Raw genomic sequence first — 26,145 nt, forward strand, 5'->3', positions numbered from 1 at the left:
TTGAGGATGGGGAAATTTGATGTAGTTTACAGATTTGGGGTGTAAGCTGGGAAGAGCCAAGATCAACCCTCCACTTGGTTATGAATTGGCTTCATGGTGGCTTTGTGAAAGGAAGAATAGACAGGGACTTTGGTCTTCCAAAGTCTTTGTGCGTCTCTGAATAATCATGATTAGTCAAAATCAGTTATGCAATTCCCTGCCATGAAAGCATGAGAAAGTTTTAAAGTAACCAAAAAGCAAAGAAGGGGATAAAAACTTAAAAATGCACCCAGTTTGCTCATGAAGTTTCAACTTCTCCAGTCATCAGAAGAAGTGGCTATCTATAATGGCTGATATAATGGAATATTAAGGTGGTGTTGGATGTTCTTTGCAAACTAATTTTCCAATTGCTTTATCAATATTTTTGCTAGATGGAAGGTATGCCTTTCAGATGAAATGAAGTTGGAAAGAAAAAGCAAGAGGGCCCCCCTTGCTCAAGGACTTTTGTCCTATATGTGCAAAATAGATGGAGTGAATTAGCCCTCATGCATAATATTAGGAGCTGCTGGCACATGACTGGGGGCTGGGGGAAGAGATTAGATAAGCGCTGGAGGCAGCTAAGGAGAGCAGGGAAGGGCAAAGAAGACTTCCCAGGGCTTCCTAGTCCTGTATTAACTCTGCTTTTGGAGATGAGGGTTTGCTGCATTGTAAGGAACACAAGTCCTCCAGAAAGGTCTTCCTTTAAGCTCTTCCCCAGAAGCTACTACAAATCTAAATAGTTTATCAGTTAATGCCTGGAAGAATATAGATAACAAAACAGCAAGACTGATTTTTAAGAGACTGGCATGCAAAGGAAAGAGGAACTGGGGAAGAAGTCTGCATGTTATTCTTAAGAGCTGTGGGTGGGGATGTGATACAGTCAATTTGCAAAGGGGAAGAAAACTGGTAGATTTCCTTTACCTCCTCCCCTTTTTTCTTTTAGAATTTGAGTGCTCCTAAAAACATTGGTATAGGTTTGGGTCATGGTCCTCTGAATCAAGCAAGAAGCCCAACTGCTACTAGATGGAACATCTACATTCTCTTTGATGAACTTGATTTCTACAGAAGTGGAATCCACCGAGTTCTAAATCTGATCTTTGAAATCTGATCTTCTGGGATGTTCCAGAATTCTACTTTATTCCACAATAGCAGCAATTCAGAGAGCTTGGAGATGATATTCTAGAGAAGTCTAGTAGACACAGTTCTTTATGCACACGTATCTGAAATAATAGATTTATGTATTTATATATTCAATTATTGTCTCTGCCTAACTCACAAAGGTGACTGTGATTAAAACAGGACATCAAAGAAAAAAAATCTAAAACCACATAATGTCCAAGGCAATCCATGTTTCTGTCTAATCATCCCTCAAAAACAGAAATCAGATCACCTCGAGGCTTTGTTGTTTGGAGAAGCCAAGCTAGAAGGGAATGTGATAGGTGGAGCTAAGAGAGGAGGAGCGAAAGGAATTCCTCCTAAGAGGTGGGTTGGCTTTTCCTTGTTCCAGAGGAGATAGTAGTTTGTGGGGGGGAGTCTCGAGGGTGGAGACCTCTGTATCTTCATCCTGTAGAGTTCTGTCAGTAGCAGAACTTTGTTGAGATCAGCAGAGGAGGGACAATCAGGTTCTTTTCAAGGTTCCATGCCAAGGCTGCTCTCCTGCTCCCACTGTCAACCTTTCCACAATGGAAGTATCTACTGAGGCAAAATTGGGGCTGATAATGCCGGCCCACCCACCCAGTGGCAACTGGCACTACCAGTTTCGGATCCTCCTGCTGGGTGATTCCACCGTGGGCAAAACATCTCTGCTGCGGCGATACACAGAGCGATGCTTCATCCCAACCCCATGTCCCACAGTGGGTGTAGAGTTCTACAGCAAGATGATGGAGCTCCCTCCAGGAATCAAGGTGAAGCTTCAACTCTGGGACACTGCTGGTCAGGAAAGGTTCAGGTAAGGAGAGCCCAGAAGGGTGCTAAATGATTCAAGATTGAAATATTCTAGCCCTGGAGATAAAATGTTTCAGAGCAAGGATATTTAAAGGTCAAAACATTGGGCACGTTGTAAGGGGAACCCCATTCAGAACCGGAGCAGAACAAATGGAAGGCCACTGATGGTGGTACCTTTCAACAAGGGTAGGCTTGGCACCTCCACAGACCTAAAATGGCCAGCCATTTCCACCATTTTGTTGAATTCTTACGTTGCTCCAAAAGTGAGAAGCAGCATGATGTTGTTATGGAGTTGTTGGGCTATGAGCAAGGAAACATAGATTCTAGCCCCTCCCACACCCACAGAAGGTCTTCAGTGAACACTTAGACCAGTTATTCTCTCAATTCCTACCTAATGGAATTGTTGTTGGAAAAATGGGAAAGGATTGTTATGAGCTCCGGGAGGAAAACTGATATCAATCTACCAGATAATACATAATAAATTTAAAAAACAAATTAGCTGTCCTGCTGAGGACCACAATTTCAGTTGACAAGCTACATCAGCAGACCGACCAGAGATAAGGTCATGGAAACTGGAGGCAAATTGTGAGCAATTTCAGAAACCTTCAGAAACCAGGGTTTCTCAGCTACCAACCTCAGAAGGCACAAAATACTTGTGCAGCAAATAAGCTGCAAACTTCTGCTTTTGAAGTTCTGGTTTATAGACTTACTTTCTGTAAGCAGTGAAGAATATTGACCATGGAGCTTAGGAATTATCACTCTTAAGAGTTGCCCCAGCATTTAAATGGAGATCTAGAATTCTAGATAACTTCAATTTCTTCAAAATGTAATAATCCAGCCACCTTCCCTTTAGGCTTAGAAGTTCTCCTTTTATTAAGGAGGGTCCCAGGAAGACTGTCTCAAACTCCTGCTTTGGTTATGAATTAATCCTCCCCCCAATGACTTGGCCTTGAGAGCTTTCCCCATCCTCCTCCTGATTACATCTGGCATCTGTTATCTGAAGAGGTGTGGGGCCAGCAGCTGAAAGAAAGGGAACCTGGGAGATGTATGATATGATTGAAGCTGAGATTTCAAGGCTAATCGGGAGATAGAAGACAAAAGAACACAATGTTGGGGCACCTTAAAGACATCCCATTTATTAACTGGTAAGTCTTCACAGACCTAACCTGTGTCATCAGATTCGCAGAGTAATGGACTATGAACTGGTTAAGTTAATCTGATAATGAACTGTTGGTCATTAAGGAGCTCCTAGATCCTGTTTGTGTTGTGAAACACTGGTGGGACTACCCCTTGGGAGATAAAAGGGAACAGTAGTTTTGTTTTCATACAATTCTCGTTGGTTCTGGTATATTTTTAAAAAAGGGGCAGGAATATTCCAGATTACAGATAGTCCTCGATTTACAGCCGTTCATTTAGTGACCATTCAAAGTTACAACAACACTGAAAAAAATGACTTATAACTGTCTTTGACACAACCATTGCAGCATCCCCACCGTCATGTGATCAAAATTCAGACTCTTGCAACTGGCTCATATTTATGATGGTTGCAGCATCCCAGGATCATGTGATCACCTTTTGTAACCTTCTGACAAGCAAAAGCAATGGGGAAGCTGGATTCACTTAACAACCGTGTTACTAACTTTACAACTGCAATGATTCATTTAACAACTGTGGCAAGAAAACTCACAAAATAGGGCAAAACTCACTTATCAACTGTCTTGCTTAGCTATGGAAATTTTGAGCTCAATTGCGGTCTAAATCGAGGACTACATGATCAGGGACATTGCTCAGGAACAAATCACTTTGCATGCCCAATGTCCCAGGTTCAGTGTCCTCCCCACACCAAGATACTGTCAAGTTTCTATTAGTTACTTTTTTTTTATAACACACATACAGCAATTTTGGTAATATAATCTGGATTAGTTACAAATAGCATCTTTGTGTACTGCTTATTGGATATATCTGAAGCATGCAGTTATAAGCATTATAAAACACTCTCAGTTTTGTAATCTATAATTCTTGTGTAGAACTGGTGCTTGCTTCTGATTTCCAGCAAAAAATGCTCCATAGCAACCAATGGGTTTGCTTAATGACCTGCATCAAAAAGGTTATAAAATCAGACAAGGTCACATGGTGACCTGCTTTATGACTATCATGACTTATGACTGAAATTGCAGACTGAAATTACAGTCATAAGTCAAGGACCACCTGTATATCATCTCAATAGGATTCACCTATGTTTACATCTAAAAAATAAATTGCTTTGCAAACACCACTCCAGATCAAGGTCAGTGGGCACATGATGGAAGGAAACAGTATCCAGACAAGTGCTTCAACAAATAGCTCTGATATCTTGCAGTAGTAGGATGTTTATCATAGGTCATGGACCCAGACAACATAAAAACCATAGCATAACAGACATAATAAAAAGTCTTAGGATAGTGCTTAGTTTACATAGCTATTAGAAAAGCATGCATTCTACAGGCCACAGTTATAAACTCAGCGACAGGAGTTATTTTAGGATATTTATTTGTCAAGAAAGGTTGTACATAGAAAAATCCTATAAAGAGATATTAGTAGCCTATCATGATAATAATAATAATAATAATAATAATAATAATAATAATAGTAGTAGTAGTAGTAGTAATAGTAGTAATAATAATAATAGTAATAATAATAAAGTTGGAAGGGACTTTGGAGGTCATCTAGTCCAACCCCCTGCTCAGGCAGGAAACCCTATACCATTTCAGACAAATGGCTGTCCAGTCTCTTTTTAAAAACTTCCCGTGTTGGAGCATTCACTGCTTCTGGAGGCAGGTTGTTCCACTGATTAATTGTTCTAACTGTCAGGAAGTTTCTCCTTAGATTGCTTCTCTCTTTGATTAGTTTCCATTCGTTGCTTCTTGTCTTGCCTTCCAGTGCTTTGGAGAAGAGCTTGACTCCCTCTTCTTTGTGGCAGCCCCTGAGATATTAGAACACTGCTATCATGTCCCCCCTCGTCCTTCTCTTCATTAAACTAGACATACCCAATTCCAGCAACCGTTCCTTATATGTTTTAGCCTCCAGTCCCCTAATTATCTTTGTTGCTCTTCTCTGTACTCTTTCTAGAGTCTTAACATCTTTGACCAAAAGTGGATGCAGTATTCCAAGTGTGGCCTTACCAAAGCATTGTAAAGTGGTATTAATACTTCATGTGATCTTGATTCTATCCCTCTGTTAATGCAGCCTAGCACTGTGTTGGCTTTTTTGGCAGCTGCAGCACTCTGCTGGCTCATATTTAAGTGATTGTCCACTAGGACTCTGAAATCCCTCTCACAGTTACTACTATTGAGCAAGGTACCCCCTATACTATACCTGTACATTTGGGTTTTCTTGCCTAAATGTAGAACCTTACTTTTTTCACCATTGATTTTCATTTTGTTAGATAGCGCCCAGTGTTCAAGTCGTCCAGATCCTCCTGTATCCTAAGCCTGTCTTCTGGAGTGTTGGCTATTCCTGCCAGCTTGGTGTCGTCTGCAAATTTGATGAGTTCCTCATCTATCCCCTTGTCCAAATCGTTGATGAAGATGCTGAAGAGCACTGGGCCCAGAACAGAGCCCTGGGGCATCCCCACTAGACACTTCCCTCCATGTAGATGTGGTTCCATTGAGGAGCACACGCTGAATACAGCCAGTCAGCCAGCTACGGATCCATCTGGTGGTGATGCTGTCTAATCCAGATTTTTCTATGTTATTGAGTAGTAGGTTGTGATCTACTTTATCAAATGCCTTACTGAAGTCCAAGTAAATTATATCTTGTTATAGATTACAATAAAGATTAATAATTCTGTCCTCTAGATCAGGGGTCTCCAAACTTGAAGACTTGTGGACTTCAACTCCCAGAATTCTTCAGACAGCCATGCTGGCTGAAGAATTCTGGGAGTTGGAAGTCCACAGATCTTAAAGTTGCCAAAGTTGAGAACCCTGCTCTAGTTAACTCTGATATATTGGAGAAAAAGCTAATGTATCAATTTGGCCTTTCCCCCTCTTAGGTGCATCACCAGGTCTTTCTACCGGAATGCGGTTGGTGTGCTGCTGATCTTTGATATGACCAATCGAAGGTCTTTTGAGAGCATCTTTGATTGGTACAATGAGGTGACCAATGTGATGGACAAAGTAATTTTTCTCCTAGTTGGCCACAAATGTGATCTCGAATCAATGAACAGGGTCACCCTGGAGGAAGCAGAAGGCTTGGCCATGTCTCTAGGCACATCTTTTATAGAAACATCTGCCAAAACTGACACCAACATAGACCTGGCTTTCGAGACCATCACCAATGCTATCTATGAGGCTCTGAGAAACAAAGAGTTTAACCTGCAGGAAGGCTGGGATGGCGTGAAAATCGTTTATAAGAGGAGAGCAAGTAGTCTGCAAAGAAAGAAGCCATCCAAAGAAGCATGCCAGTGTTAACTCGGTTAGAACTGGATGTTACAGGACACTGGCTACTCAAAATAGAATTCTTCCGTAGATGAAACACAGACTTAATCCATTGGGTTGATCCTTATCCAAGTGAGATCATCCACAACCTGTGACCCCCCAACTACTTTATTACATCCTCCGGAGCTCTTTCTAATCTCATCTCAGATCTTGTTTCCTGCTGAAAATCAGTGACATATTTTTCCCGTTGTTTTTAGATACAAAAGAAAACAGCATTGTTTTTTTTTTAATTCTCAACTTGAAATGTTTTTTTTTTAGCATCAAAACTAAAAAGATATCACAAATGAAAGCAATGTACCAGGATAATGTTGCAGGATCCAATCTGGGTCGGTCACCGGGACCGGAGGGAGGTTTAGTCTTCCAAGCTTTCAGACTCATGCTGGAGCCCATCCTTTGGGAACTTCTCCCTCACCAATTTCTCTCTCTTCTCCTGGTGAGAGAGGAGTTCCCAGAGGATGGGCTCCAGCACGAGTCCGAAAGCTTGGAAGACTAACCCTCTGGTCCCAGTGACTGACCCAGATTACATCCTAAAAAGAGATCCTCTGGAAAATCTCAGCCCACTTTCACATCACCATCCTGTTAATTGCAGTTCATAGTCCCAACCTGGACAGGTTTTCTGGCCCTTGTCCTATATCCTCATTCATCCAGCCGCTAACTTCATCCAGCTGCTAGATGGAAGGGACAAGTTGTGAGAAGGATTGCAGACAGACAGATGTAATGCTGAGTTAGGAGTAAAAACCGCTGCGCTAATCCCAGCGCCATTGTGCAGCCTTGTTCTGCATTTTGCAGGTTAGAAACAGCTTCTTTCCATTATTCATTATTTTACCTTGCTGTGTAGAACTGGGGAGAATCTTATGGTTGTCAAATGTTTTAAGGAAGTCTTCATTTCCACAATCCTGAAAATATCTGATGTAAAAACATTTACTTCCCCTGTTAAATGGTAATAATATATAATAATATGTATAGCTTTGTTTATTGTCATTGTCTTCACTGGCCATTTTTCCATGCTGGGTAGTGTTCAAATCACAATAAATGATCTCTCAGTATGTAATTCTTGAAATGAAGGAAACAAGGGTTTAGAACAGGGTCTTCAAACTTGGCCCTTTATGACTTGTGGACTTCAACTCCCAGAATTCCTCGCTGAATTCTGGAAGTTGAAGTCCACAAGTCATAAAAGGGCCAAGTTTGAAGACCCCTGGCTTAGAACATTGTTCTGCCTCTTGCTGAAGGAAAAGTGATGCTTTCTCTGGGTTTGATGGTAAACACTAACCCTAACTCTAACCCTAACTCTAACAGTAAAGTAAAATCACTTGCTAAGTTGAAATCCACTCAGGATTTGTTGGGGACGTATCCCTACAGCTTCCATGTGATTCGGAAGTGGTTTTCCTGCATTTTCTTGAGAGTGGTTTGCTTGATCTTCCCAATTTAGCCCACAGCACCATCCTAGCTGAAACTCACCCACAAAAGTAGCCATGACATTTACACATAAATACTCGGGTAATGAAAGGTTGTAACTCATACACAAATACAGACAGGTGTTATAAATTCCATTCCCTTTTTACCCATATGATAAAGTACAGCATTTAAAGTTGATTCCTAAACTTTGCTCGCCATAAATAAGTCCCACTGAAAGAAGACAGCTGGGAAAGTCACAAATGGCAAATACACAATCCTGGGATGCTGCAACTATTGTAAATACACATCAATTACCAAGCACTCAAACTTTCATCACATGACTCTGGGGATGCTATCATAGGTGCGAAGACCAGTCATAACTCACTTTTTTCCATGCCAGTGTAACTTTGAACAGTCACTAAACAAATAATAGTCGAGGACTATTTGCACATGGGATTTCTATATAAAATGCTGAGTTTCTAACACTGAGTCTGTTCCTTCCACAGAAAACACATACATGCCAGGATTTTGGGACTAACAGCAATAGCAATAGCACTTAGACTTATATACCGCTTTACAGTGCCTTACAGCCCTCTCTAAGCAATTTACAGAGTCAATATATTGCCCCCAATCCATTTTACCGACCTCAGATGGATAGGAGGCTTAGTCAATCTTGAGCCCCATCAGGATCGAACTTCAGGCTGTGGGCAGTATTGCAATCCTGCATTCTAACACTGCGCCACCAGGACTCCAGGACTAAATTCACACATTGCACTAAACAAGCTTATTCAGTTTTGCCGAGATGGCCCAGCAGTATTTTCTTTCTCACAGCCATGGTGCATATATGTAGTGCCTCTTTAAAGGGACATCTACCGTATTTCCTGTAAACTGGCTTTATCCGGGACTGCAATATACCAAATGCGTGCGAGGACACACATACATGTGCATCAACACATAGACAGAATTGACTACCAATTAGGCAATTACATGTTAGCCTAACTTGTTACTGTGTAAATTATTGTTCAACTACATGGGGTTGGGTGTGTACACATTCTGGCTGTGTTTGCACAACAACCGCCTCTGAGTTTTAGGAGGCTTTTGTTCACTCAGCTGCCTAAGAAGGCTACTTTGACTAGCGTCCCTCAAAGAAGAGAAACCTTGTTGAAGGCTATTGAATGTAGGTGAAATGTGTTCTGGCCTGGCCTGGCTTGGCCTTCGCTAAACACAGCCCATTTTCAGGGAGGAGCAGGACAGGGAGAGTGTGCATATCCTGCCTCCCTTAGGAGCAGCCTGCCTGCCCAAACATGGAATAAGAGAGCCGCAGCCTCAGGCGGTCAAAGGGAGAGCAACTACCTGTGCTAATCTCTAACAAGTCTCAACCAGTTTCCTACCTGGGTGAGAACTTTTTCCACTGTTTGGGACTCCAGGTTGAACCCCGGATTGGAGTGTTCCTGTTTTATTTTGAGCCGGCATGAGCTTTCTCGCTCCACTCCACCGGTGCACACGCATGCACGCCCACAGACCGACACCGACACAGGCACACAAGAGATAGCAGCTTCCAGAGGCTCTCCTTCTTCCAGCCTCCCAATGGCTGTGGATTCTCCCTGGGACTATCAGTTCCGGATCATCATGCTGGGCGATTCCACGGTGGGGAAATCGTGTCTTCTGAAGCGCTATGCTGACGGGGTCTTTGTGGAGTCCATGAACCAAACGGTGGGGGTGGACTTTTATGTCCACTTTCTGGAGATGGAGCCCAAACTGCGTTTCAAGCTGCAGTTCTGGGATACGGCGGGCCAAGAACGGTTCAGGTGAGTCATGGGAGAAAGGCTGGTCTGGAATCTCTCAGCCAAAAGGCCAGAAGTGATGGGCCTTTTCCAAGCCTGCAAATGAAAGGAGGCTTAAGCTTTGCTTCCTAGTTGTTTGGAGGGGTAAAAACTTTAGATTCCCAGCACTGTTTTTAGTTAGATTCTCATAGAGTATAAAGACAGCCAGTGTAATGCAGACGCCCCAGCGCCAGGGACCGGTTCTGTGGGGAGAGGTTTTTTCACGGGCCGGAGGGGACATGGTTTCGTGTGCTGCCTGCATCCCATGGATTGGGCTTCGCTTGTTTGCGTGGGCAGGCTTCTGGCAGGCTGCAGCCCGGTTACCAATCCACGGCCTGGGGGTTGGGGACCTCTGGTGTAATGTACAGGAAGTCCTTGACTTACGACAACAATTTTTGTCGCTAAACAAGTTAAGTGATTTTTGCCCCATCTTACAATCTTTCTTGCTGCACTTGTTAAATGAATCACTGAAGTTGTTAAGTGAGTAACATGGTTGTTAAGTGAATCTGGCTTCCCCATTGACTTTGCTGGTCAGAAGATTGCAAAAGGTGACCACATGATCCTGGGACACTGCAACAGTCATAAGTACATGCCAGTTGCCAAGTGTCTGAATTTTGGTCATGTGACCATGGGATGCTGCAATGGTCATAAGTGTGAAAAACAGTCATAAGTCATGTTTTTCAGTGCCGTTGTAACTTCTGCTGGTCATTAAACGAGTGACTGTAAGTTGAGGACCACCTTTATTGATGCTTTTTATTATGGAATGTTTCAGTATTAGTTTTTTATGATTGTTTTTATGGTATGCCTCCCAGTGTCAAATTTCCGAGAAGGGTGGCTGTGTAAATGTGAGGAATAAGTAAACAAAGGAACAGATGGGACACACGAGGAAAAGAAAAAGAATAAAAGAGCAACGCCATGATGAAGATCTTACTAACTGCAACAGTCTGGTGATTAGATGTTCCCAGGGAAAGAACAAAGCTATTTAGTTTCAGACGAGCTAAGAGACTCCAGCTTTTTTTCTTTCCCTTTCAAGAAGTCCTCACCTTACAGCTATTTAGTTAGTGACCATTCAATATTACAATGGCACTGAAAAAAGTGACTGGTTTCTGCACCATTACATGGTCAAAATTCCGGTACTTTTATATATATATATATATATAATATATATATAATATATATAATATATATATATTCAGAGTTGCTTTAATCTAAGTATCCAGGTGAGACAGGGAACTAGAGTCCCTCCCTATAGATGACTCGTGTGACCACAGATGTCTACCACCACACCCTAAGGAACATGAAATACCTGAACAATATTACAATTCACACATTAATAGAGAACTTGAAAGCTTAGTTTAACTTGATTAGTTTGACTGAACGCTTTAGTTCAGGGGGTTTCAGACTTTTTGGGGTTCTGGAAGTTGTGAGTTTTGTTTAAAAAGAATCTAGAGTCCCTGATCAAGAAGGACAGCCAAGTGATGGAAAATATGTAATGAAACGAGACTTGTGCTTATTCTAATGTATTTATGCAAATGTATATATTAAAAGTTATTGGAATTTCACAAAAATAGATGCCCAATTAATGTCCCAGAAAGTTCCTCCAGGCAATGTAACTGTAAACAGCAAAGTGCATATTGTAAAAGCAAAATTAATTTTAAAAAACACTAACATTAAACTGGAAATAAAATTAGAAAGGTAATATTTTTGCCAAATAACATAACCTTCATTGACTGGGAAGCAATTACTTTCCTTTAGAAAAATAGAAATGGATGCTCCTGGCTCCATTAGGGTGAAAGCGATAGATTTGTCCTTATTCTCTCGTTGAACGCAACCCTGCTCTAATTTAAGGTATTTCTGACTTCTTGCAATGTTTCCATGCTCAGCAAATTTTATTTCTGTGATGTAGATCAGTGACACGTTCTTACTACCGTAATGCAGCTGGGGGAGTCCTGATGTTTGACCTAACCAATCGGGCATCATTTGAGAACATCAGGAGCTGGCACCAGGAAGTGGTGGACACAGTCAAACCTCATCATCCAGTTTTCGTGCTGGTGGGGAACAAGAGTGATCTGGAGGCTGAACGGAAGGTGAAACAAAGGGAGGCTGAGAAGCTGGCTGTTTCCCTGGAAGCAAAGTATATCGAGACCTCGGCGAAAAGCAGCAGGAATGTGGAGGCAGTTTTCCAAATGTTAACTCTGGGCATCTACAAGGCCTTGAAAAGTGGGGTAATGAAATCTGGTCCACAGTGGGATGGAGTGAAAACCAAACTGCCATCGCCGGTTCAGCCAGAGGTTCCTTCTCAGGAAAAGAGAAAGACGTGTTCCTGCTAGCTAGCTAAAGACAAGAACCACTGCGCCACTGGGACAATGTTCTTGTGTTAACAATTTTGCAAAAGAATTTACACATTTTGCTACATTGTGGGTTGTGAAGCCATGATTTGTTGACTAATCCACTGTGGTCTAAGTACTCACAATCTGCAGAGTCCTTAAATGATGTATATGTGTGCAATGGGGTTTGCAGAGCAGAAAAAGCTCAAAGCAAATTTTGTAAGCCTACCTTGTGGGCACAAATCGTGAAGACTCCATCACAGAGGCGTACAATCTCATTTAGTCTTGCAAGTCACAAATGTAAAGAAAGTTTTTAAAAGTGATCAAGTGTAGCTGCCAGGCTAGGGTTGAACTCATGAAGAACCAAGCTGGGATACCCATGAAGCATGGTACCTACTATAGTTTGGTGTGGCAGCTGTGATCAACTTTCCATACATATCTCTAACACCAAACAAGAATTCACTGTCACAGCTCAGCTTGTCTTTCCTTGGCAGTTACCTCACACTTCTAGATTCTTGGTGCACTTCACATGAGAGCTGTTATTTAAGAGAATAATTTTCTGTTGCAGGAGCTACATTGTGTGTCTTTAAAAAACTGGATCATGTTCATTAAATTTGTTTCCATAAATTACTTAGTGGTAAGGGTCCTTTCCCAATCTACCCATTGTCACTGAAGTGGTGGGGATAATACAGAATCTTTTTTTAAAAAAAATTCAATGTTGACTCAGCTTTTCATCCTTCCAAGGTTGATAAAATGAGGACCCAGATTGTTGGGGGTAATATGCTGATATTGTAAACCACCCATACAGCACTGTAAAGCACTATGGGGCAGTATATAAGTCTAAATGCTATTGCTATTAGTCAGTGTCTTCTGAGCCGGTGATTATTTATTCATCATTCTCAAGCTACCTTGGCTGAAATCTTTCAGAGTGAACCTTGATCTGTTTAGAGTGAATCTCATGAATTCCATCTGTACACGTCTATTCACACCTTCAGATAAACACAGGGCAGTGTTGCACATCATCACTACTCTGTGATATTAAAGGATGGTTAGCATTATGTCCAAGTGACAATATATTGTCCCCAATATAATTGCAGTTAACAGTCTTACACTGCTTCAAAATTTGCTATGTCTGATACTCCAGTGAAGAGTCAGCTTGAAATATGAGAGACAAACATAAGCATCATCTAAGAAACCCAATCCCATATATCACTTTCTAATCTGATTGGTAACCAACTCAGTTACTTCAATTTCTTTAACTGGCAGATTTTAGATTGTGCTTTATCATGTGGTTAGAAAAAAAGAGAACACTGTTTTCTGCTTTTGTAAAGTAAGATGTAGAACTAGCAGTTGGTGCCATGTCATATAAACTTGCTATCTCTATTAAGGTGCCCTCTTAATGCTAAGCAGAGCAACAAATGAAAAGTAGCAGAGCTTGAAATAAATTTCTTCCAGGTAAGACTTTTATTAAGTGGCACTGCTTGTTTCATTCATACTGTCACTTTTCCTTTGTAATTTTCCTTTGTTTTCCTCTTCAAACTAGAACAAGTACAGTACACACAAGTTTTAAAGATGAAAGAAGTACTTTGCAGATTTAACAAGTTAAAACACGCTTAATTCTATAGCAGTGCAATAATAATGTAAAAAGGAGACTTCGCCTTTTTAAGTACTGATAATTTGATATATATATATTTTTAAAAAGCCGTTGTACTTTTAAAAAGAGAAGAGCCTGATGCTGGGAAAGATGGAGGGCAATAGAAGAAGGAGACGACAGAGAATGAGATGGCTGGATGGAGTCACTGAAGCAGTAGGCCTGAGCTTAAATGGACTCCAGAAGATGGTAGAGAACAGGAAGGCCTGGAGGAAGGTTGCCCATGGTGTTGCGATGGGTCGGGCATGACTTCGCAACTAACAACAACTTTTTTAAAAGCTGTTGTACCAAATGATATATGTAAGTATCACAACTATAAAATATTCACAGGTTCAATCAGGCATAAAGAGGGAGTTTTCCATGCTTCTTATTGGTAATTAATTTAGCTTTCAGTAACAAAGAATGTAGACACTAAAGACATTGCAGCTGATATTATTTCAGATTCCTAGTTTTAGATCTACTGGTTACGTAGATGGCATTGGAAAAGACAAATGGCATTACAAGTTGTTGATATCAGGATTAGGAGAAACTGACTGAAGCATGGTATTTGTTGTGACAACAGTAATAATTTCACCTTACACTGATTTTGCAGGTGCATTTAAAATAAACAGTCCACTTCAGTGTATGGGTGCAGCCCACATATATATATCACTAGCATGGCTGCTGATCAGAAATGGTGTGAGTTCTATCTTAATACACCTGGATGGATTAAATGTGCTCATCTAAATCTATTAAGTGGTTATTCCATCTTTTTTCCTTAATCAACTTTTTTTCAATGAAAAAACAAAACAAAAAACCCCTTAAGAATGCACTAGAAGCTAGGTTATGAATGTGGCCTCCTACAGCTTCCATTAAATCGCATGAACAAGCAGACATATATCAACAGCCCTGTATGAATATATCTCCTGTATCACATGGAAATGTCTTCACAGTTAATAGCTCCTGATCAGAGCCAGAAGCTGGGCACAGGTCAGTGGCTAATCCCAGAGGCAAAGAGACGAAAGAGCCCACATGAGATGGGCAGTTTTAACAATGAGATAGAGCAGAAGTCCATGTGGCTGTATTGGTTAAGACAATGTTTCTCAACTCTGGCAACTTCCTTAGTGTGATGGCTGGGGAATTCTGGGAGCTGAAGTCCACATATCTTTTAAGTTGCCACGGTTGAGAAACACTGGGTTAAAGAAGTGGACTGTGTCTTGGGAAGATGCAGCTCCAATCCCCCTGTGAAGTTCTAAATTACTTTTAGGCTGCTTGTTATTTCTCAATTCTATAGAGTTTCTGAGGATAAAATGAGAGCTAATATCCCTTTCTACTAAGCATTACCCTGAGAAAAGGGAAGATCTAAAAGAATAGAAACGTGAATGTTTCACACTATTCATGGCTTGTTTCCCTACTAGGAGAAGCACTGTGGTCCACCTAGCTTTTGATGCCATTTTCTTATTCAAAGAACTCAATAATTGTGGATGTTGCCTTGGCATAATTCACAAGACACCTTAGAAAAGCAGATACATAGGGTATTCATTTATTGTTACATTTTCAACTAGTGGAAACTTACAGAGATTCTTCTTTAAAGTCCCTGTTGGGTGGCTCAACACAAAGCTGATGCAGTCAGACCTTATACAGAGAACCAAAGACAATGAGGATGGGGAACCCAAATCAATGTCTGTTTCCTCCATTCAGAGTCTTGGCCAAGCACCCCCCTTGGCTGCTCCAATGTAGCTTATCAAGTGTGAACTGGGGAGGGAGGATATACATTTTCGGCAAGAGTCTGCTTCAGAAACAACCTTCCCCTCCAGAAGTAGTGAAGTAGCTTTCACAATGCACCACAATATCTGAGCCAGCAAATACTTCTATGCCAGTAAAATGCTGGGTGTCAAGTGTGCTTTTAGAATGCAGAACCCTCCTGGGAATCAAAAAATATATTTCACTCACTTACAGGAAAAAAGGAACAAACCACAAATTGTATCCAAACTTCTGGATGCGAAGGGTGAACGATCCCCACTTCCACAGCCATTTGTCAGAGACTATCTCGGGAACAGTAAGGCAGTTTAACCAGGCCAGCAGACTGCTTTTTTAATTTTATAGCTCAAATCTGTTTCTACTGCATTTTTACAGGATTTGTGGTAGAAAAAGAATTCAACTTTGCCCCCAGGCCATCCTGACCATTAAATAAAAAGGAAAGAAATTTGCTTCCAACTGAAACACTCCTGTCAATACTGTGGTCTTCTTTTGAGATCCCTCATTCATTTTCTGAAAGAAATCCAAATACCTTGAATAGCAACATTACAAGTAGGGGGGGAAATAAAAAAAAATCTATGGCCACTTCTAATACTGTTCTCAAAAATAGCAAAATATTTTATCCCTTGGACAATCATGGACACCGTGTATCACTTAGAAGGAGAAAATAAAAGTCTATGCTTCAAGATAAGTTCCTTTGGGGGAATAGATATGAGGAGACCTATTGATGTTTGGCAGATCTTCTCTAATAACCCTTTATTGCTGCACTGTGAAAATATATGCTTCTCTGTGAAGCATTGCAAAAAAATAATAATTATCCAACAGATGACCTCAAGGACACTCCACAGCTTCAGAGGCAGACTTTTTTTTTTCTCTTAGAAGAGTCTCTTTTTTTTCTTTTTGATTTCTGTCTTTTCCCAGAGTTATTTCTTGGTTGTTTTGCGGATCAATGCCATTCTCTGAAAAGGGGGGAAAAAGACAGTATGAACATGGGTTTCTGGATATAATGGAAAGTGTGGATAGCCTTGGGGGATGAGGGAAAGAGATGTGTGGATGACTTCCATTAGACTTGGTAAGTTAAATTAGGAATATGATTAACGGAACTCAAACAGGTAATTTTACAATTCACCCAAGAATCCATCCCTCCAGAATATCAGTAGCTATTGAGTATTCAAGCTTGATTGAAGCTCCAATTAAAGAAGTTCATCTCCTTTTCGCCCAGTTTAAATTACTCCCAAGGCATATCATTCCATATCTCCAAAATTGCCCTTTGTGTTTGGAGGAAAGATTCTGTTTATTTACCTATTCCCTTTTAGGCCAAAATAGTAATTTCAGGGTAGGCAGTCCTGGTTCAGAACAACATTCCCCACAATCTTTTTTAAATAGAACTGCAATGAAGTATTAAGTGGGAAAACAGAGTGTAGCTCAGAAGATACTATTATTTATTCTATGGTTAAATCATATAAACAATTAAGAAAAGGGATTTAGGCATGCATCGTGATTTTTTTTTAAAAAAAAGCTAAGGTGGAATTTGAACAGTAGAAATTGGACATAAAACCTCAATTTGTTAGCAAGCTGATTTTTCATTTGAGATATTCCCTTTTCTTGCTGTTTATCACTGGTTTCATGGAGCAGAAACCATCTGCTTCACACAGCATTATTTTACTTAGGTGTGAATTATTTGGGGGGGGGGGAAGAGATCCTTACCTGTTTGTGAGCTTCTGTAGTGCAGGCTTTTTTGTAGGGCCTGATTTCTTCAGAGCCAAAACCTGGGATCCACATATTCCACTGGCGTTCTGGGGGCAGCAACAGCATCAGTGTGGTTTGTAGTTGAAGAAATAAAATCATAAGCAGAAGACAATTTAAACAAGTGATAAACAGCCATGAGAAGCAGGTTCAATCATTTAGAAAGCAATGAATTAATATTCTAGTATGCAAAATTATATCAATGAGAAACGAGCAAAATTGATGCCTTTGCAAGAATCAGACTTCCCAGGGGTCCCTTTTTATATTCTTTTTGACAAACCCATGAGGCACCTAATAAAAAAAATACTTTTGAGTTCTTAAGTCTTCCCAATATGATTTTTGCAATCTGGGCTGACAGATGACTGACAGGAGATAGGTTTACATGCAAAGACAGGGAAAGTGAACCATGATGCCATTTATACTTAACAGTAACAATCTGGAAATCACTTTTTCAGAAGGATGAAGCCTCATTTGTGATTCCTTTTCATGCCTTGCCCCAATGGGACTGCAGCAATCACTGGAAGGAAAGGTGCACCTATGCAAAAGTCACCACACCACATTACCCTTTAAAACAGTGCTTACCAACTTTAGTCAATTTAAGATGTGTGGACTGGCTGGGGTATTCTGGGAGTTGAAGTCCACACATTTTAAAATGGCTAAGGTTTGGAAATACTGCTTTAAAACATGACAGCAGTGCAAGAGTCACAGAATTGAAACTGCCAAGCTGCTGATTGCAAGCTTTTCCATTCCACTATCCTCCAGAGGTTATAGGCTACAAGTCCATCACATCCACTGCACTTGTCTCATGGAAGCTGTACCCCACAAGTGGGGATGGGGTGGGGTACTAGAGAAAACTTCTAGAAGGTGTAACCTGGGAGCTCCACACAGCATTTGTCACTATGTTTCAGATAGTGACTCATTGGAGGAGCAAGGAAGAAAAAACAAGAAAAGAATGACCAGTAGCAAGATGGACAAACTCAGCTAAGGTGGTAATAAATGCACCAGTGGAAGATTTGACAGAACTGTTTAGGGACAGATTATGGAGAAAATCTTTCTATATAATCACTAGGTGTCAAAAATAACTTGATGGCACAGCATCAACATAAGTGGAGGGGAAAGTGATTGTTTCTGTAATGTAGCCTGGGTTATGTAGCTCTGCGGGTTGACAAAACAATCCAAAACAACTGATAAGTTAGCTGTCAGCTATCATGAAATAGATACATTTACATCTTTACACTGACCAAGATGCAGCTGGACATCCTTTACTTCCAAAGTGTTAGACTTGCGATGCCGTGCAAGCTGGCAGGCAGCGGTCACCACGCTTTCAATGAAGTCATCAGCAATCTGCAGCAACATCTGTCAAAATGGAATTCAGCATCAGCAAGAATGGCTGCTGCTGTTTCAGAAGGTACTGACAGAGCATTCTTTGGACACCCACCCCCCCCAGTGAAAAATTGGAAGGAATAAAATGGCACATTTTAACCAAAGAGAGGTTTAGATGTTTGTGATGCTCATTTCAGCTAAGACCAACCTCCTCTACATCTTCATCCAGCTGTTCATTTGGATCCACTTCTCTAACCAGATCCTGCAGTTTCTTCTTTGTTAATATCTATAGAAAATATTAGCATATTTTACCAGGTTCATTCTGCTATAGTCACCTCTGTGCAGTTAAAAATCAAAAGATCTTGCTTAGAAGCACTTCCAGTCAGCAACATATATGATAGTGCCCCTAAGTGGATCCTCTAAACCAGAGGTGGGGAACTATGGCCCCTTTATGACTTGTGGACTTCAACTCCCAGGAGTCCTGAGACAGCATGGCTGGCTCAGGAATTCTGGAAGTTGAAGTTCACAAGTCAGAAAAGGGCCATAGTTTCCCACCCCTGCTCTAAAGCCACCTCCACCCAGAGCCCTCCAGATGTGCTGACTATATCTCACATCATGAACAATTACCTGATTACTTTCAGGACTGAGGCGTCCCCCACTGCTAGGGGTCCCAGGCATCTTTGCCACAGAGGTATTGTTTGCCATGGAACTATGAGGAGGAGTATTGCCTGCTTCTGCTTTGATTGAAGAAAAGTTTGATAAATTGATCAAGGTAGACGGACCAAACTGGTTCATAATCTGCTGAGCTTTAGTCTTGAGGTCATAGAGCTTATCCAGGTCTTGCTTCTTTTTTGGATTATGTGGACCCAAACCAACCAACTATAAGAAGAAACAGGCCTCAAAGTTAAAAACAAGGTGTAGATTGAAATGTCAGTATCTTGGACATGTTAACTGAGTCCAGGAACCTGTTACTAAGAAAAGCAACTTATCAGTGAAAATATAGCAAGTATTGTAAACAGCCCATTTCTTAGTTTTTTCCCCTGAGCCATAAGTTAGTAGTATATTAATACAGCTCAGGCTGTATTAGTTTACTTTTACACTGCAACTTGTAATACCACATCAAGACCAAACCATGCTGTATGTTTACAATCAAAAATAGCAAGTTCAATATAATCTTTATTACTTCAATTTTAAGAACAAGATCCAAACAGAATAATACACAAAAGAATATTTAGAATATTACTATGTTAATATTTATTATCATGCATTTACTTTATTCAACACACTGTGATAAAAAGACAATGATACTAAGTTTTGGAGGGAGAATCCAGAACTGCTTTCAATATAATCAAATATTTCTTGTCAAAGGAGAACCCATCTGCCATTAAAAAGAGCTGGCTATGAAAGCGAGGAAGGGTATGGAGCTCAAAGCCAGAATAAACTTTAGGTTATCTTTCCTATCCAATACTGGGCAAAGTTTAATTACTTTGCCTCATTCACATTGTGCTAGGAAACTGGTTTGCATAGAAAGCGTTCCCTCTGGTTTCCAAATTGATACGGTAGTTGTAATAACTTCTTATTGAGAGGAAGCACTGTGTTAGATCCAACATGGATTAGCCTCTTCCAGAACTATTTGCATGGCTCTCTCAATATCTATTTCCCAGGAAGACGTATCTTCTCTCAGGTTTATTTTAAAGAAATACACATATAGAGTATTGGCTTTTTCTTCAATCTCACCTATTGGAAAGCTTCACAATTTAGGTTTGTTGCACAGTAAGTAGGTACAATCCAATTTATCATTCATGGATTAACTGTTGTCCTAAAACCAAATTAAAACTAGGTTCTTCTGGGTAGGGGATATTTATAAAATATTCAATGGTTCCAACAAGAATGAAATGCTAAAATACAGAGAAATTGATAGAATAAAGCAAACCTAAATTCTAATTTGTACAAGGACTCTGAAAACAGATTTTAGTCACATATTCAATGTCTTGACTTAATAACACAGAGATCATATTATATTCTGTTAATTAACAAGAAAGCAATATATTCTTACAAAGTTTACCATCAGATTTCAATCTTGGCAAATGATTAAAATTAAAAAGACACAAACCTTTAGCTTTTCATTATGATGCTAGCATGCCATGCGATGGTCACTTCAAGCCAATTTACTTACAGCTATCTGAGTATCTAGATCTTTAATTACATCAGAAACTGCTGTGGGGCCATTGAATGGAGAGGCCATTTTCAAAAAAGAAAAAAAATGTTCCTGCAAGTAAATAGTCGGAATTAACCTACACAGCAGTTGCTCCCTGGCTATGAATACTTATCAAATTCTTTCAGAGCATTCTGCATTCCTGCCTCCAGCCTAAAAAATAATAGAGACTTTGACATGCAAAAAAAAAAAACCCACCAGAACCCCTACATCTCCTTTAAAAATGGTCTTATAATCTTGGAGGTTATTGTTCCAAACATTTTGCCAAAGTCAAGGTGACAAGATATCATTGATTACACAAGCATGAGTTTACAGAAATCAAAACAGCAGTTACCAAAAGACAATCTCAGTGATATTATGTTCATCAAGTAATTAAAAGTTCAAAGTGACTAAACAGCTTTGGTTTGGCACTGGGTGGTTATTATTACTGAGTTTTCTGCGTTACTTGAGTAGAGGTACATATGGACTATCACAAAATACAGTACCAATAACAATAATGCACTAACACAGGGGTCTCCAACCTTGGCAACTTCAAGACTTGTGGACGTCAATTCCCAGAATTTCCCAGCCAGGAGTTGAAGTCCACAAGTCTTAAAGTTGCTAAGGTTGGAGACCTCTGCACTAACACAATTTATTTTTCAAAACACAAACAAGGATAAAAGGCGACATACGGGTGTTTGAAAACAAAGACCTAGGAAAGCAGGGGATGCTTGCTGTCAAGAGAAGGGTGGGAAGTCTATTTAAGACAGGGGTCTTCAAACTTCGCCCTTTTATGACTTTATGAAGTCCACAAGTCATAAAAGGGCCAAGTTTGAAGACCCCTGATTTAAGAGAACCCGAGTGATGGGGAGGGAGTATTGGGCTGACGGTGTGTGCGCGTGTGAATAAGTTACAGCCCTCCCCCAGCCACGGGAGGTTGGCGGCCAGGCACCCCGCTCAGGCCGGCGTACCTCAAGGTCTGTGTGTGTGGGGGGGGGGAGAAAAGGAGTCCTTGGGCTACACTTAGATATGGCGCCCACGCCGAACACTAAAGTGGAAACGGGCCAACCACCACCACGCTGTTTCTGTCACGGGCGACTCACTCACCGGCGCCTCAGCTTCTCATAGCGTCCGGGTTCCCTTGGTCGAGCTGCCAGCCGCCTTCGCCTTCGCCGGGTCTCCGCCGACAGAACACTTCCGGAGTCACGACCGCGAAACCACGGAAGTGTCGGGAAACGCCCCTTTTATCAGCCCGCGCGCCAACTGGCCTGCTCATCCACCAATGGAGAAGTCCCTTTCTGCCCTTCTTTCGTTGGGCGGCCCTGGCTTGACTGCGCAAGCGCCACAACTCCCGCCGCTAGTGGGAGTTGTAGTTCAAGCGCCCGCAGGAAAGTTTTTTAAGGGTCTTGTTCTGTGCAAGAAGCGGACCCCGCCAAAGCGCGGGAATAAGGCGAGGAAGAAGAAGACTCTTGTTCTGCGCCGGTACACAGCACTGCCCGCTCGCAGCACGTGCCTGCCCAGGGGAACTGTAAATTTTAAGAGGTTCATTTGGGCAACCTAAAATTAGTTATTTTTGGTGAACTTCTTTGGGTTAGTTATTCTTCAGCGCATTGTGCCGACTTCAGTCCGCAAGCTAAGTATTTTGTGCGAACAGAGCAGAGAGAAGCATGAGGGAAACCAATGGATTTTGCACAAATATCTTGGGAAAGGGAAATAAATACCTGCATTCCTCAAATATAACCCAAGATTTGGAGAAGGGAGATTGCGGTTCCAATTCCAAATGAGCTAGAACTGCGTTCGCACGACTCACTGAATCGCAAACTAGACGAGCCCCTTTTGGTTATGCAGCCCAGGCATGCCATCCGTTTATGGTGCAGCCAGCCATACGAATGTAAGAAGTGGAGGCCATTCGGCCGTGGGTCAGCGTATTGTGCGAATGCAGTCAGGCTCTGCATTCGGGCTGACTCGAGCTTTCATTCGGAAGGTCCCTGTGCATTAAAGTTAAGCCAACTTTCAAGTGAAAAGAAAAACCAGGAGACAAATATAAATGAACACGATTTACTTTGAAAGGAATTGCCTTGTACTTCAGCGGAACTGATTTATTCCAGCAAAGATACTTTATTTTTTTTTCCAGTCCGGTCTGGTGCGCCTATTAATTAGCGAAGGTAAATCCCCTCCGCTTCCCGCGCTAAATCTGTATTTGACAGGTCTATCTGAACTCCGAAAACTCACTCCCAGCCCTTCTACCCAGAATTCCGCGCTATTTTTGCATATCGACTAGAAAAAGAGAAATGTTGCCGTGTTTTAAAATTAAACCGGATTTGGACCGTCGTTAACAACACTTATTATGTCAAATCTCCGTGGAGATGACTAGGGTGGCTGTAATTTGGTACTCTTCTCGCTGTGACCTAAAGAAATGTCGCCGATCAATTGCAGCGGCGCTCGCAAAGCGCGCGTTTAAAAAAGGGCTTCTGCTGTGAGTAGCACATGGATGGGGTGGCTGCGGCTCGCTTCTTTCCGTGCGGAATCGCTATCAAGAGATTTCGGAAGCATAATTTTTGCGAAGGGGGGTAGCTGGTAATCGCTTGTTCCGGCTCCCCGTTTTACGATTGTTGAATAATAATTTGGGGCTAGGCCGTTTTTAAGGGTGGCTGTAGTTCACTTTGTCCGCCAAATGAAAAGAGGAACCCGGGGGAAAAGTATGGCTGTTGAGAAATATCAAAAAAAAGGTGAGAGGGACGTCGGAGAATGAGAACGTCAGTGTGTTCCGCAGTGACGTGCTATGGTTCGTGGGGTCACAAACAGTCATGCGCGACTGAATAACGGCAATCGCTTTCGGAGACTTACTGCCTCATTCCTAGGGCTGAGAGAGGGACTGGCAGAATCTCACCTAATAGTGGCACTGAAAAAAGTGACATACAGTATAATTCATCCTCCCACTTCTCAGACTGAGAAAAGTGATTTTAGCCCTGATCCTCACACTTAATGACTGTCAAAAGGGACAACTAGTCCTCACCGTTATCACTGTTGCAGCATCCCCAGAGTAATGTCATAAAAATTTGGGTGCTGGGCACCTGTTAAGTCTTTAGGACAGTGGTGGCGAACCTATGGCACCCGTGCCAGAGGCGGCACTCAGAGCCCTCTCTGCTGGCACTCATGCTGCCACTGCCAGCAGCAGGTCCATCAGGCCACCACCGCTGCCCGGAGCAGGAGCCCCGCCCAGCACAAAGGAGGCGAAGCGGCCGACTAGCAAACTCGAGTAGAGGTGGTAGAGCAGAGGTCACCAACCATTGTCGATTGGCGGACTGGAAGAAAAGGGAGGGGGAAGCATTTTATATGCGCATGTGCGTGCACGGGGCCGTGAGCATGCATGCGCTGCAAATGAGGTGGGCCTAGTGCCTGCGTGATACTAGCCCTGCCCCATTCTTGCATGGTGCAGCACCTTGTATCTGCACCCCATTCTTGCATGGTGCAGCACCTTGTATTTGCGCCTTGCAGCACAGTGGCCCATTTTTGCACCCCTGGTTTTTGCATGCCAAAGGCGGCAGTCAAAGGTGCCTCCCTGCCTCCCCCCCCCCAGCACAATGCTGATGGCCCCCCGGCACTTTGCGATAAATAAGTGGGATTTGGGTTGCGGTTTGGGCACTCGGTCTCTAAAAGGTTCGCCATCATTGCTTTAGGACATGCAGTGTCCTAGGGTCACATGATCACCATTTCCAATCTTCTGACAAAGTCAAATCATTTTATGATTGCATCTGTGTGAACACTAAGCTAGGTAACAGCATCTGTTGGCCTTGAGCTAACTACGGCTGGACTTGGTTAGTACTTGTATTGGAGACCACAAGGGTGTTCCTGGGCTGTAGACTAGTCTGAGGAATTGAAAAAAAAATTCCTGAGGGAGAAAATAACTTCTCTATATTGGCCATGAAATATTCTACATTATCAGTGCAGCAAGGGAGACTTTGGTCTTCCAGATGTTACCTACAGCAAGGGTCCCCAATCTCCGGTCCGTGGACCAGTACCGGGCCGCACAAACAAGCAAAACCCCATCTGCAGGATTCAGGCAGCATATAAAACCACGCTCCCTCCAGTCAGTGGGAAAATTTCTCTCCACGTAACCGGTCCCTGGTGCCCAAAAGGTTGGGGACCTCTGACCTACAGTGTTCCTTTGCTACTGGACATGGCGGCAGGGGCTGCAAGGAACTCTTGTTGAACCATATTTGACCACTATTTATAAAGCCATGCATGGCATAGGACTGGGTTCCCTGTAGGACCCCTTATCCTCAACTATTTCTGCCACGCAATACCACAGAGTCCTTCTAATACTCTATACTCCAGGTCCTTCTAATAAGCGTTGTCATCTTATGGAACCTAGGAAGCATGCTTCCTTGTCACAGCCCTCACTCACTGGACCAGCATCCCCCTGTAATGTTTTTTAGGAATGTCCTTGGGAGGCGAAAGGAAGATACCCTGCCTAGGGAACAATCAGGTAAAAGGAGGGGAAGCCCACAACTGAATAATGGGCAGAGAAAGAAACTCCTAACTTTTCAGGTGGTAAAAAGAGGTGGTGGGGGAGTTGTATTTTCAGACTTGCATGAATCTGTAAATACAGGTAGTCCTCAGCTTACAACAATTGAGCCCAAAATGTCTGTTGCTAAGCGAGACAATTGTTAAGTGAGTTTTGCCCCATTTTACAACCTTTCTTGCCACAATTGTTAACTGAATCACTGCAGTTGTTAAATTAGTAACATGGTTGTTAAGTGAATCTGGCTTACCCATTGACTTTGCTTGTCAGAAGTTCGCAAAAGGTAATCACGTGACCCCAGAATACTGCAACCATCATAAACATGAGTCAATGGTCGTATGAAAAACAGTCACAAGTCACTTTTTTCAATGCTTGTAATTTTGAACAGTCAATAAATAAACTGTTGTAAGTCAAGGACTACCTCTATAGCCTCACAATAAAATAGAATTAGCTTATCCTCTTGTATTTCCTGCATGATCTACTTGGAAGACTGGCAAATATGGCTGCACCCTCCTTTCTAAGATTCTGAAAAACACTAAGACTTGGTTCTGGTCTCAGGCCTGGAATTGATGTGACTGTGCGGCTTCTGGTTTATCCCTGTTAATGCTTGTTTTAATTGGATTGCCTGGACTGATGTATATTTTAACTGCTTTTATTGTTTGGTATTTGCATCTATGGGAGAGGGCAGCTATATTTAAATATATAATATAGGAGGCCAGAGAATCCCCATCCCTAACCATGTTTCTTTTTCACTACTGTAAAATGCATGTAAGTGTGTATACACTGAAGCACGTTAATGTGAAGTTTAATCACTTTGTGACCTTTTAGTATAAAAGATGCATAGTGAGGCATAGACCGTATCTGGGAATGCACTCAGGTAATGCCAGGTGCAAAGCACTGAGGGGTTTACAGGAAGGGCATTTCACTGCTAGGCTGGTTTCTCATATATCTTGTTTTGCATGTGGTTATAAAAGCTGTACAAACCAG

General features: G+C 41.8%; 4 protein-coding genes and 1 non-coding gene across 6 annotated transcripts in view; 3 read left to right on the forward strand and 2 right to left on the reverse strand.

Annotated features, from left to right (window-relative positions):
- Window positions 1-1,736: 1,736 nt before the first annotated feature.
- Window positions 1,737-6,410, forward strand: RAB42 (RAB42, member RAS oncogene family). The gene is made up of 2 exons (XM_015832202.2): window positions 1,737-1,966; window positions 5,993-6,410. The coding sequence occupies exons 1-2, from the start codon at window positions 1,737-1,739 to the stop codon at window positions 6,408-6,410; spliced, it is 648 nt and encodes a 215-aa protein (XP_015687688.2).
- Window positions 6,411-9,199: 2,789 nt separating this feature from the next.
- Window positions 9,200-12,610, forward strand: LOC107303030 (ras-related protein Rab-39B-like). The gene is made up of 2 exons (XM_015832213.1): window positions 9,200-9,640; window positions 11,562-12,610. Exons 1-2 carry the CDS (start codon window positions 9,420-9,422, stop codon window positions 11,983-11,985), a joined length of 645 nt encoding a protein of 214 aa, XP_015687699.1. The 5' UTR covers window positions 9,200-9,419; the 3' UTR covers window positions 11,986-12,610.
- Window positions 12,611-16,111: 3,501 nt separating this feature from the next.
- On the reverse strand, window positions 16,112-20,685 carry TAF12 (TATA-box binding protein associated factor 12). Of its 2 annotated transcripts, none has more exons than XM_015832123.1 (6): window positions 20,616-20,685; window positions 19,067-19,318; window positions 18,648-18,725; window positions 18,358-18,472; window positions 17,078-17,166; window positions 16,112-16,329 (listed from the first exon to the last, which is right to left on the reverse strand). In XM_015832123.1, the coding sequence occupies exons 1-6, from the start codon at window positions 20,682-20,684 to the stop codon at window positions 16,294-16,296; spliced, it is 639 nt and encodes a 212-aa protein (XP_015687609.1). In that variant the 5' UTR covers window position 20,685; the 3' UTR covers window positions 16,112-16,293. The 2 variants fall into 2 exon arrangements, with proteins under 2 accessions (XP_015687609.1, XP_015687617.1); XM_015832131.1 differs by having other exon boundaries at window positions 20,553-20,637.
- Window positions 20,686-23,059: 2,374 nt separating this feature from the next.
- The window catches only part of LOC107302887 (discoidin, CUB and LCCL domain-containing protein 1-like), a 37,018-nt gene continuing 33,932 nt past the window's right edge, over window positions 23,060-26,145 (reverse strand). The window contains exon 14 of the mRNA XM_029287355.1: window positions 23,060-23,163. Within this exon, the coding sequence (XP_029143188.1) occupies window positions 23,060-23,163 (104 nt within the window). The remainder of the gene's footprint in view (window positions 23,164-26,145) is intronic.
- LOC114923962 lies at window positions 23,094-23,234 on the forward strand. Its single transcript, XR_003810752.1, has one exon. It is a non-coding gene; the product is annotated as a U11 spliceosomal RNA (small nuclear RNA).

The sequence above is a fragment of the Protobothrops mucrosquamatus genome, unplaced genomic scaffold, assembly GCF_001527695.2.
Source record: "Protobothrops mucrosquamatus isolate PMUCROS unplaced genomic scaffold, P.Mucros_1.0 scaffold_23, whole genome shotgun sequence".
Lineage (NCBI taxonomy): Eukaryota > Metazoa > Chordata > Lepidosauria > Squamata > Viperidae > Protobothrops > Protobothrops mucrosquamatus.

Bases quoted from the DNA above. Each gene is read 5' to 3' on its own strand.
- RAB42 (XM_015832202.2), top strand. From the start codon at position 1,737: ATGCCGGCCCACCCACCCAGTGGCAACTGGCACTACCAGTTTCGGATC. The intron at 1,967-5,992 runs GTAAGGAGAGCC...TCCCCCTCTTAG, and splicing joins GCTGGTCAGGAAAGGTTCAG to GTGCATCACCAGGTCTTTCT.
- LOC107303030 (XM_015832213.1), top strand. From the start codon at position 9,420: ATGGCTGTGGATTCTCCCTGGGACTATCAGTTCCGGATCATCATGCTG. The intron at 9,641-11,561 runs GTGAGTCATGGG...TCTGTGATGTAG, and splicing joins GCGGGCCAAGAACGGTTCAG to ATCAGTGACACGTTCTTACT.
- TAF12 (XM_015832123.1), bottom strand. From the start codon at position 20,684: ATGGCCTCTCCATTCAATGGCCCCACAGCAGTTTCTGATGTAATTAAA. The intron at 18,726-19,066 runs GTAATTGTTCAT...TATTTTCTATAG, and splicing joins TCAGTCCTGAAAGTAATCAG to ATATTAACAAAGAAGAAACT. The intron at 17,167-18,357 runs GTCAGTGTAAAG...TGCTGCCCCCAG, and splicing joins GGATGTCCAGCTGCATCTTG to AACGCCAGTGGAATATGTGG.